Raw genomic sequence first — 12,758 nt, forward strand, 5'->3', positions numbered from 1 at the left:
ACCAGTAAATGGAAATTACAGGAAGGCATATTGTACACCTACATAAGGGAGAGTTTTCTAATTATTAGCGTTTCTGAAATTGAAACGACTGAGATGTTGAATTTAGGCTTGATGACCCCTTGAAAGAAACGTGGAGGACTTCGATCAAATGAATGTTCTCCAAAACTGATGTTCTAAGATTAGGTTTAGGTGCACTTAAAATATACCTGTTTGTGTAATGATTTTATCTATTTTTGGAATGCATCTACTTTTTTAAAAGTCAATCAAGTGTGAAGGGCATTGAAGACTAATTTATAAGAAACTTAAAATTCAGAGAAAGTGAAACTTGAAAGGTAGCAGAGACCTTGAGGCTGTAATAAGCAGACTTAAAATTTGATTAAGACTATTGGACAGGAGGAGCAAAGGAGAGGAAGGGTATGACTAAAATACTTAAAATATTTAATGATGAGGATAAAATATTTATTTGCCAAATCCTGAGGTCACAGGCTAAGGAACCCCTTTTGAAATATGAGCAAAGTGAGTTCAGTCCACAAAGGAAAATTTTGCAGAGAAAAAAAGCATGGTATTAATTACGCCTGTGAGACAAATACATAAAATAATTTAAAAAATGTTTTGACAAAGTTATAAACAAAGGTACCACATGTGGCTACTAAGAGGAGCGGGGTTGTATCTAAGTATAACTCAGAGACAAGCATACACTCTCACAGTTTGTCGCTTGAGACCCCTGTCGGCAGCAGAATATTGGCTGGTTTAGAGTCTGCCTTAGAATGAAAAAGTTCCGTATTCCTGAGACAAACCACTTTGCATGGGATTATTCTCAGATTTCATCGCAATTAGGAAAGATTGCAAAGCCCATAAACAGAAAAACCTTTAATCGTCAGGGAAAAAACGTCCAAAAATCTTCTATGTAATTGCTCCTGATCAGAAGGAATTTGGAGCTAGACAATAATCGCCGAACAAAATTTAAATCTGACATCCAAGGTCTTCCTGCCCGCTGACCGAAATTCGAACAGCAGGCCTCAGGGTGAAGATAGAAGAAACGTACTTTAAGATTTTCTCCCCGGAAAGGAAATCGGCACCGCAAGCCGTAGCGAGCAATATCCTATTTTTCAGAAGAATATGCACAGTGAAGACTGGACACGACGCTTTCCTTTATTGGACAATCAGCAGTACGACACCACACAGCCAGGACCGTAGCGTTCACTATTGTGTTAGCACCGGCGGCGGAAGGACTTAGTCTTACAGCGACGTTAAAGAGTCCTTCTTTGTTCAGCGCGGCTCGGAGACGCAGGGCGAGGTGTTCTTCCGCGCTGGCGGTGCAGTCCCCGCCCCTCACGGCCCTGGAGAGCTGCCATTCGGCCCTGGAGTTGCTCCGCGTTCCCAGAATGCACCGGCAGTCCGCGGGAAACCAAAATGGCGAAGGGCTGTAGCGAAGTCTGCTGTGTTTAAGGCTGGTGTAAGAACGTTCGCTCTTCCCCCCAACCCTCGTCCCCAGGACCTCGGTTTGTGCGTGTGTATGTGCGGGGTGCCCGGTGGGGCGGGTGCCCAGTAAGTGCTCGGACTCGCAGGGGAAGCGCCCACGGGGACGTGATTGGTTGTTTTTTCCTGTATGAAGCGGTTGGCACCACTGAAGTGACCGAATGAGGTGAGAGACCTTCGCCTGGGAACCAGGCTCTTCCGGAGGAGGTTGGGGGGTGGGGAGGAAGAAAGGAAGCAAGTATAAAAGGAAAAGATGGAGGATCGAGGTGGGGGTGGCGGCTGCAATATGTGTATGTGGGTGCCTTGCATTTATGTACATATTGAAAAGAATGGATGGAAAGGAGGAGTCAGTTGGGTGTTAGAGAAAATAGAGACTAAAGGAGAGAGCTGGGCGTTGGAGAAGTAGGTTGGAGGAAGAAGATGAAACGTTGAGACGGGGAAGCTGTGTTTGGAGGGGCAGGAAGGAACCTGGGGGCGGGAGACGGTTGGAGGGGCAGGTTGAACCTGGTGATGAAGCGGTGGGGGACCGAGGGGAGGCGCCGTTAGGAAATACAGGCTGAGGGAGATGTAGGGTGCAAAGTGAAGGGGCTGCCTACGACCTTAGGGGGCGCAAAGGGAAGTAGCAGCTTGGAACGGAAGGTGGTGGAATTGTATGGAATTGGAGTATGGGGGTAGAGATGAAGGGCAGGATGGAGTACGAGGAAAAGGGAAATAAGTGGAGCCTGGGAGCGAACCCTAAAACCTTAAGGGGAGGAAGTGGAAGAGAAAGTGTGAAATGAGAAGAAGTATCTTATATTTGGGGCGCACTAAATATTTGAGGCAGTCTTCTAATTAAATCTAACTCATATCCCTGCTCGGATACGTAGATTTATATTATAGTGTTCATTTTTTACAACTGCGATAATTACGATTTAAGAGATTTTAGCTAATTTGCCAAGATTATTTAACATATTTTGATAGTGCCAGAACTCTTAATTCTGACTGTTTTACAATCTGGTGTCCTTGATTGCTAGAATTTTTCTTTGGAAACAACTAGAGGGAACAGATGGATTTATCGGGGTGATTTGACGAACATTGAGGGTTTATGAACAATGGGAAAAGGGATGTGGAATGTTATTTTGTTCTTTAAAGCGTTCGACTTTAAAGATAGAACTTATTTACTAATTCAAATATGAAAACCCAAGTAGGCCTGTGTATAACATAAGAAAACATGTGGGGTTAGTACAGAACTAGAAATATGTAAATAATGCCTTATTTAATTTGACTCCAGATGCTCCGGTAGTAGTAACTTTCTCCTTCAGATTGTTTCCATGTGACCCTCCTGTATACCTTACCTACAGACTGGTTTCATTTTCCATGTTTTTCATTCCCTCTTGAGATTCCTGTTTTGGCAGTGATGGCAAAGACAGTGAATTTAAAAGTATTTAATGTTGATAAAGTAAAATGTACTTAGATTCTAAAGTAACCTTTTCAAAGATTTGAAAACGCTTTAAATGGAGCCATTTTGACTTAACAGCTTTGGGGAGGTGCTCAGTAGTTTTGGCAATGAAAGTGTTGATTTAAAATTTCTTAACATAGAGCGTTCTATTCTTGATATTTGGAATGTTATTCACACTCTAAGCATTTGCAGTGATAGTTTGATAATTTTTGTTTTTGTCTTTTTAGATTCCTAAATATAAAAATGTATAATTCACATTTTAAATTTGCTCACCTTCAGTTTTTTTTTTAAGTACTAAAAATATTCTAACAATTTGAATTAAGAGTGCACCTGTTTCCTGATACTGAGTATTCATATTAATAGGCGTAAACGGAAATCTATCTACCTATCAGGATAAAACCACACAATTTTAGAACTAGAAGTATAGAAATCATCTGGTTAAACTTTTTCTCTAGATGAACAAAATATATTTAATAACCTTTTTAATTATACCTGTTGTCTCAGAGCTCATTTTGGAAAGGGATTTTATTCTATATATTCTGCTATGAGTGCTTTGATGTCATGGATTATAAATATACCTTTTCATTAGATCCTTGACTGAAAGGATAATTTTGATCTACTTATATTTCATTGTAATCATTACATCTGACTTTAGGAAACTGGCAGTATAGTCATAATCTGCTTTAGTTTAAACTTCCATGAATGCTGTCCCTTGGTTGATATTTTTATGCTTTGTTTCCCCTGTTTTTCAGGATTTGTTTATTGCTTTACTATAACATCTTCAAGGAAATGTGGACGTTTCCTTGAGGATGTTTTTTATGTATTTCTGTAGTGCTGCCCAGTAGAAATTTCTGCACTGATGGCAGTGGTCTATTAATATTTGCTCTATCCAGTATGGTAGCCAGTAGCCACATGTGGATGTTGAACACTAGAAATGTAATCGGCGAATTGTGGACTGAATTTATAATTTAATTTAATTAAAACTAAAATTTGAATGGCCATATGTTACTAGTGGCTACTGTATTGGACAGCTCAGTATTAGGGGTTGTTGCATCTATTTATTAAAAATTGTCACATCCATTAACTATGGAAACCTAGGAACCTAAAGGTAAGGAACTACGCTAGAACTAAGGGGATCAAAATTCTCTTTGTACATTTTTAAGATGAAATATTCTTCCTTTTTGCCACACGTAGTGTCTTCTGTCGTATTTGTTTTCATATAACATTACCAAAGAATGATGAAGGTAGCAACTTCCCTGGTCTTTTTAAGATGTAAGATTCTGTTTCCTTTGTTGAAAAACAGCAAATATTGATGTTAGGAAAGTTAGTTTACTTTGTTATTTTTACATATCAGTTTTTAAAAAATTGATTAAGGAAAATCAAACATATAAAATGAACAGAAATAGTATAATGAACTTTTTTGTATTCATGCTTGTTTCATCTATATGTCTACTTACTCACCTGCTCTCCTTCATTGTTTTTATTATTTTTAAAGTTTTTTTGAGGTAAAATTTACGTATGTTGAAATGCACAAATCTTAACTGTACACTTTAAAAAAATATCTTTATGAGATAAAATGCACATGCTACTATTTATATGTATATAATTCACATGTACCCTTTTAAGGGACAATTCAGTGATTTTTGGTATATACACAGAGTTGTGCGACCATCATCTTTATCTAACTTCAGAACATTTTCATCACCCCAAAATGGAAATCTGTATCCATTTGTAAATAAGCAGTCTCTCTTCATTCCTCCCTCCCACTACCTCTGGCAACCACTGATCTATTATCTGTTTATATTTTGCTGATCCCGAACATTTCATATGGACTCATACAGTTTGTGGCCATTTGTGTCTGGCTTTCATTTACCATGTTTTCAAGGTACATTCATGTTGTAGCATGTATCTGTACTTCTGTTTATGGCCAAAATATATTTCATTGTGTGGATATACTGCATTTTGTTCGTTCATTCATCAGTTGATGAACATTTGGGTTCTTTTCAGCTATATAAATATGCTGCTGTGAACATTCATGTACAAGGTTTGCATGGGTATATATCTAGGAGTGGAATTGCTGGGTCAGATGATGATCTCTATGTTTAACATTTTGAAGAACTGCCAGCTGTTTTCCAAAGAGCCTGTACCCTTTTATGGTCTCACCAGCAATCATGAGGGTTCCAATTTTTCCACATCCTTGCCATTATTTGTGTCTGTCTTTTTGGTTATAACCATCCTGGTGGGTGTGCAGTGGTATGTCATTGTGATTTTGATTTGCATTACCCTCATGGCTAATGATGTTGAGCATCTTTTCCATGTAGTCATTGGCCTTTTGATACCTTCTTTAGAGAACTGTCTTCATACCCATTTGCCCATTAAAAAAAATTGAATTATTTATTTTTTTTATTGTTGGGTTGTAAATATTCTTTATATATTTTGGATACAAGTCCCTTATCAGATATATGATTTGTAATTATTACCTCCCGTTCTGTGGGTTGTCTTCACTTGGTGGTGTTTGTTGAAGTACAAAAGTTTTAAATTTTTATGAAGTTCAGTTTATCCTTTTCTTTTTTCTTTTTTTTTGCTTATGCCTTTGATATCATAGCTAAGAAAATGTTGTCTAATCCCAGTACAGTTTTGACAAATGGATATACCTGTGTAATTTATACCTTTATGGTATAGAATATTTCTCTCTCCCTAGAAAGTTCACGTGTAGCCTTTCTCAGCCATTTCCCTCCCCAACTACTGTTCTTTTTTTTTCACTTTAGATTAGTTTTGTTTAGAACTTCGTGTAAATGGAATTGTACAATATGTGGGTCAGTTAAAAATTTTTAAATTTGTTTCATAAAGCTAGAACTGTAGTTTTAGCTTGAAAATTCCATTCTGCAAGGGATAGTGTAGTAGTGGCTTAACAATCTTAACTACATCATGCCATGATAGTCTTGACTAATACTTTGTGTAATATAAAGTTGTTTTTTAATAGCTTGTGAAAATAGTTTTTATATTTTGAGTGGACAAAACTGAGTAGGGACTTAATGAGTATATACTTCCAAATGTGCCAAAGGTGAGGATTCGAAAATTGGGAACAGGACAGTGTGAGGGATCCCTGTGATGTTGGATATATTGGTATCTTGATTGTTTTGATGTTAATATTTTGGTTGTGATAGTCTATAGTTTTCAAGGATGCTACCATTTGGGGAAACTGGGTAAAAATTAGACTCTATGATTCCTTAAAGCTGCATGTGAATCTACCATTATCTCAAAACGTTCAATTAAAAATTAAGTATTAGAGGAACAAAGTAGACCAAAGGAGGCATAGCGAGAACAAGTCTAATTTGTACGCTTTTAGTCAGTCGTGCTAAAAACAAACTAAAGATGAGCTTTTGTTTTTCTCTACCCTTGTTATCGAAGTTTATTGCAGAAAAAGCTACAACTTTTTTGGTTGTGTGGGGAGTGTAAGACAGTTGTCTAGTGGAAAGTACTCAGTATACTTAGAAGATTTAGATCTGTGTTTAATCTGCAACAGCTTTAGTTTTTTTTTAATCTATGAAATAAAGAGGTGTTACCCACTTGTGTTATTGACAGGATTGTTGAGAGGGTCAAAAAGGGAAATACAGGAGACAGCACTTTATAAATTCTAGGCACAATATAATTGTATAGTATTGATTTACAAAACCTTTTCTTAGAAGAGTTGTTATATAGAACAAGAGAGCCATGTATACCTATGAGAAAGCCTGTCTGCTAAAAACACCCTTGTACAGCCTTCCTCCCCAGATGATAAGTATGTCTAATACTGAATTAATAATTTATTTTGCCCTTTTCATACTTATGATTTCAAACGTGTTAACGAAGCTGCCATATATCCTGTTGAGTAAAATATATTTAGAAGTGTTATTGAACCAAACATTAAGTGTTGTGAAAACCATGTTTAGTGAAAGTCTGAAAAATACCTGCCCTTGGTATTTTGGGACGTTTTATAAATTGCTGACCAGCTCTAAATATTCTAATTGACATTAGATAAGTACCAGAATCACCCGTAGAGCTAAAAAACCAAAAACCAAAATAAACAAGACCAGTTATTTATAACTCATACCCTAGAGTTTCCAAAGCCCAGGTTTGGTGTGGGCTCTTGTATATTTTTGTGTTTTAAAATTTTTCCCACTAGATTTTGTTCTGCAGCCAGAGTTAAAAAGTACTAAATTTTGTTTTAGGAGTCAAGATTAGAAACTTATCTGTCTTCTTAAACATTACTAGGAGCAGTACAAAGGAAAGACTAATAATAGAAATGTTTTTCATACTTGAAATAAAAAAGAAAAATATTTTAGTACTATTTCCATCACACTCATTTGAAATATTTTAAAATTAATGGTTAATAAAGTAGTTAATGGAACTTTGTAGTTTGGTAACCTTATGGACTGTTCACTGTTTTATAAAATTGCATTTAGTTGTGAGAGAATTCTCCTTTCAGGGAAGTGTTTAAGCAGAGCCTGGATGATCATCTTACTTAGTGATAGTATAAGCAGGGATTTCTTTCATTAACTAAGAAGTAAATCACCTTTCCTGTACTTTCTTTAAAAATTTTTTTTTAATTTAAATTTAATTTTTATAATTAGTACCTACTTGGCACCATACATAGTTATTACAATATTATTAACTATATTCCCTATACTGTACTTTACTTCCCCTTGACTGTTTTGTAACTGCCAATTTGAACTTTGATCCCTACACCTTTTCACCCAGACCTCAAACTCCCTCTCATCTGGCAATCATCAGTTCTCTGTATTTATGAGTCTATGTCTGTTTCGTTTGTTTATTTTTTAGATTTCACATATGGCATTTATCTTTTTGTCTGACTTATTTCACTTAGCATAATAACTTCTAGGGCCATCCATGTTGTCCCAAGTTTCATTCTTTTTTTTTATGGCCAAGAAATATTCCATTGTACAAATGTACCACATCTTTATCCAGTTGTCTACTGGTGGACATTTAGGTTGCTTTTATATCTTAGCTATTGTAAATAATGCTGCAGTGAACATAGGGATGCATATATCTTTGCGAATCAGTGTTTTGGATTTCTTCGTATAAATACCCAGAAGTGGAATTGTTGGGTCAATTTGCAATCCCATCAACAGTGCAAGAGGATTCCCTTTTCTCCACATCTTTGCCAGCTCTTATTGTTTGTTGATTGACTGATGATAGCCATTCTGACAAGTGTGAGGTGAAATCTCATTGTGGTTTTAATTTGCATTTCTCTCCATGTACTTTCTAAAACTAAATAATATTTTAGATTATAATGAAAATAGTGGGCATTATTTTTCCTTTAGGTTAGTTATGAGAATTGTCAGGGGTGATAGCATCCTTCCCAAAGTCAGGTTTCTCCTGAGTGTCCTTTTTTCTATTTTTCTTTGTATTTCACAGTCTTTTCCACTTTTGACAGTTGTCTAAATCCATCGCTTAGGTTTTTCTTTCTCAAAAACAGGCTAGAGAATATATTAACATTTCGTTTTGAGTTTTATTGTAGCTCATTAGAGAGGAACAAACAAGTGGTTACTTGAAAAGATTATTTAAAATTTAGAACATTCTTATAATATTTCCCAGTGCAGTGATTCTCAAACATTTTGGTCTCAGGATCAGTTTACACTCTTAATTATTGAATACCCTAAGAACTTTTATGTGGGTTATCTCTATCAATATTTATTACATTAGAATTTAAAACAAAACTTAAAAACAAGAATATATATGTGTACATGCCATTAGTTTTCAGAGCAAAATCATCACGTTTAGCCTCTGGAAAATTTCATTCTACATTTGGGGAAGAACGAGAGTGAAAAAGGCAAATAATGTCTTAATATTATTGTGAAACTAGGTATGACCTTGTAGGTCTCCAGGGACCATACCTTTGAGACCATACTCTAGTGCACTGTTTCTTTAGGCATTTAGGATTGGTTCATGCATTGCAGGGTGTTTAGCATTTCTGTCCTCTTTTTGAGCATATCATTTGCTGTTTCATAGGAAAAAAATTGAGGCTCTCAGACATGAACTGCTTCTGTTTCCTATCTTCACATCTACCAACTTAACTGTAAATGTACCCTGCTTGACATCGGAAGAAATGCATTTTCTCTAATTCAAGGCTAGTCTTTCCCTTACATTTAAGATTCTATTTCTCTGGCTTGTGTTTTCAGTTATCTTTTGACACCTTCCTTTCGTATTAGAAACATGGTCAAGACTTTTCATATTTTAAAACACAGAAAAAGCCATTTACTTGTATCATCATCTAGATATATGTATCCTTTTCCTCTTGATGTAACCAAGCTCCTTGGAAAAATAATTTCAACTTCTTCAGCTCCTATTCAAAGTATTATTAATAAAAACATTATTTATGCATATATAGTCATTGTAGAAAATTTAAAAAATAAAAACTTTAAAATAATTTGTATCAGCCAGACAGCTAGCAAAAATGCTTTTGTCTAGTTTCATTGTTTTTTTTCTAAGCATATTTTTCATTTATGGTAAACACTTTGAAATTTCCTTTAATGGAATAATGCATGTATTTGATTAAAAATATCAAAGTACAGAAGAGGGAGGGTTTAAAATGAAAAGCTAATAGTCTTTGGGTCTCCTGAGTACTGCTTTGAGAAAGAATCACTTTAATTTTATGTGTTATATTCCTTTGTTCTGGCCATTACCTCCAAAATGCTAAATAATTTTTTTTTTTTTTTAACGCCTGCAGCACCTGGTATTCTAGGTGGTCTCCCATCCAGTTACTAACCAGGCCTGACCCTGCTTAGCTTCCGAGATCAGACGGGATCGGGCACGTTCAAAGTGGCCTGGCCGTAGACTAAATAATACTTTTACACTACCATTTGATTCATTCCAACTTTAGATGTCCTGCCGTATAGAGGCTTTCTTGCCGTGACATAAAGATTCAGTTTACTTATGCCCAACATTTCTTTTCCCCTTTCCAGTTTTTGGGTTTTCTGTTGGTTCAGTAACTTTACACTTAAACCTTTTTCTTATTCTACCAACGCTAGACTTTATTTCTCCATTTGGTAAGGTGAGTATTGTTAAAGACCCTGCTTTTAGCTTAGTTTCTTTTCCTCCTCTCACCTCTCAATTTTTGTCATCTTTACTGTGCTTTTAAATTTTTAAATTTGATAACATTCAATATTCTGTTCTTAACTACAATGATCTGTGCTTTGTTTATAGGCTGATTCCAAAGGTTGAAAATTAATAAACAACTTTTATGTTAATTCGACCAAGTAAATATTATTCTCTGCAGAACCATACAATACTAGGATCATAGTTCCTTACTAGTAACATATTTTTTCCTCTTAAAATTTCTAACACTTTTGTATGTTTTTTCTGCCTTTGTCTTAATCTGTAAAGTTTTTCCTAGTGTCTTATACTGACTAGTTTGTTAAATCTTCCTTTTTCCTCAGACACCTCTCTCTGGGGGCCCTCTTTCCTTTTGTTCTAATCCAGATTGGTTGCTCTCTATGTCTTTTTCATGGCTGCCATTCTGGGACTTCTTGTGTTGCTCTCTGGGCTTGGAAGCACTGTTTCCTGCATCCCATGTTTTTTTCTTTTTTGGGGGATACTTCCTCATTTTACTAGAGCCAAATCCCCAAGTTCTGACTTAAGACCTTAAAGTTTATTTTATATGCCTTCACTTTTTAAGATGTAGTTTGATTGATACAGGATTCTAGTTTGAACATTATTTTTCTTCATAATTTTGTGGCATTGCTCCTTTTTCTTCTAGAATCTGGTGTTGCTTTTAAGTCTAGTTCTAAGTCTTATTATTCTTTTGTAGATAACTTGATTTTACTGTTTGGACACTTACAGGGTCTTCTCTTTTCAGTGTTATGCAATTTCATGTGAATTTAGGGTTTTTAAAAATCACTACTTAGAAGTACTCTTGTTTTGAAGATTCCTGTTTCCTTTCAGCCCTGGGAAAAGTGTTGGTGAAGATGTAGAAAAAAGGGAACCCTTGTGTACTGTTGATAGAATTGCAAATTGGTGCAGCTGTTATGGAAAACAGAATGGAGGTTCCTTAGAAAATTAAAAATAGAACTACATATGATTCAGCAATTCCAGTTCTGGGTATTTATGTAAAGAAAATGCAAACACTAACTCAAAAAGATATATGCACCTATGTTTATTGCAGCAGTATTTACAGTAGCCAAAACATGGAAACAACCTAGGTGTCCATTGATGGATAAATGGATAAAGAAAATGCGGAGTGTGTGTGTGTGTGTGTGTGTGTGTGTGTGTGTGTGTGTGTGTAATATTATTCAGCCATAAAAAGAAATATTCCCATATATGACAACATAGATGGATCTTGAAGTCATTATGATAAATGAAATAAGTCAGACAGAGAAAGACAAATACTGTGTGATCTTACTTATAAGTGGATTCCAAAACAATAACAAAAACCAAGCTCATAGATACAGAAAACAGATGGTTGCCACAGGTTGAGGGTGCGGTGCTGGCAAAATGGATGAAAGGGGTCAAAAGATACAAACTTCTAGTTATAAAATAAGTCATGGGGATGTAATGTATAGCATTGTTTCTATAGTTAATAATGCTGTATTGCATGTTTGAAACTTAAACTAAATCTTAAAAGTTCTCATCACAAGAAAAATTTGTACCTGGTGATGGATGTGAACAATACTTATTATGGTGATGATTTTGCAATATATACAAATATACAATCATTATGTTGTACACCTGAAACTAATGTTATATGTCAATTATATCAATTAAAAAAATATTACCTAGCAAAAAGAAAAAGATGCTATAGAAATATATTTCTAAATAGAGAAAAATGTTCCTAATATGCTGTTAAATTAAAAATAAGGCATGTTGCAGAGCAGTATGCAAAAAAGACCTAATTTTTAGAAATGGAAATATATACTCGGATCAAAAAAAATGTTTTCTCTTCTCCATTATATCTGTTTTAAGGACTTCTTTTGTATTTTACATCTCCTTGATCAATCATCCTCCCCCACCCCAGTAATATGGGAACATTTTCATTGACTTATTTTTCTAGTTCAATAAAAGTTAGTTTTTTTAAACTTCCAGAAGCTCATTCTTGGGCTTTCAGTGTCCCTTTTTTAATATCATCATGTTTTTAATTTATGTATGCAGTAGATCCTTGATTTTTTCTATATTAATTAGACTTTATTTTTGAAGTTGTTTTCTGTTCCCTGGATTATTTCCTTTGGAGTCTGTTTTCTCTGTCTTTGTCTTTTGTTTTTTTAATTTTTATTAAATCAGGAAGCAATATCTGCTTGGGTACTTGGTATGGTAGGCTTTAATTTAGAATGAAATGTGGGGAGCTAGCTCCCTTCTATTTCCCATGATGCCAGAATGTGAAAGGCTTTACTTTGGGACATCAGCACTCATTTAGCCTTAGTTTTCAGACACTTTTTTTTTGTGAGTTCAACCCTCATTTTTCTTCTTTCCCTCCCAGGAGTATACTAATGATAGTTTAGATGTAGAGGAGACAGCCAGTTCTTGAGATGCTACTCAGGAATGTTTGTATCTCAGGAACATGGGGAAATAGATTTAAAAATAGTTTCTTCCCCACCCTCAGTAAAGGGGGAAAGGGGAGGAAATGAAAGGAAAGAGAACTAATGCTGTATTGAGTTGCTGTTATTAATGGAGATTTTCAGGAGCATTGGCCCAAGGTGGGGGAAAAAAAGATTGAGAAATGCTTGTTTATAAGGTAAGTTCTAAACATGACAGAGAAAGCCCTTTATGGTTGTTTCCAGACAACCTCAAGAGGAATAATGAGAAATAATGATTTATTGTGATTGGAATATTTGGGGGTGGAACTGAG

At 35.4% G+C, this 12,758-nt stretch overlaps 1 protein-coding gene and 1 pseudogene across 4 annotated transcripts in view; one reads left to right on the forward strand and one right to left on the reverse strand.

Moving 5' to 3' along the window:
• Nucleotides 1-1,347: 1,347 nt before the first annotated feature.
• Nucleotides 1,348-12,758, forward strand: part of MTF2 (metal response element binding transcription factor 2) — a 60,622-nt gene continuing 49,211 nt past the window's right edge. The window contains exon 1 of one of the 4 annotated variants that reach the window (XM_011355660.2): nt 1,348-1,645. Coding sequence is in view for 1 of the 4 variants with exons in the window: in XM_011355659.2 (XP_011353961.1) it covers nt 1,641-1,645 (5 nt within the window). In the remaining 3 variants the exon portion in view is untranslated. Of the gene's footprint in view, nt 1,646-1,750; nt 1,770-12,758 lie in introns of those variants that run through there. The other 3 variants (XM_011355659.2, XM_023528116.1, XM_023528115.1) reach the window with 3 other exon arrangements.
• LOC111736806 lies at nt 9,639-9,756 on the reverse strand (annotated as a pseudogene).

This window comes from Pteropus vampyrus, unplaced genomic scaffold, assembly GCF_000151845.1.
Source record: "Pteropus vampyrus isolate Shadow unplaced genomic scaffold, Pvam_2.0 Scaffold22, whole genome shotgun sequence".
Taxonomy (NCBI): Eukaryota; Metazoa; Chordata; class Mammalia; order Chiroptera; family Pteropodidae; genus Pteropus; species Pteropus vampyrus.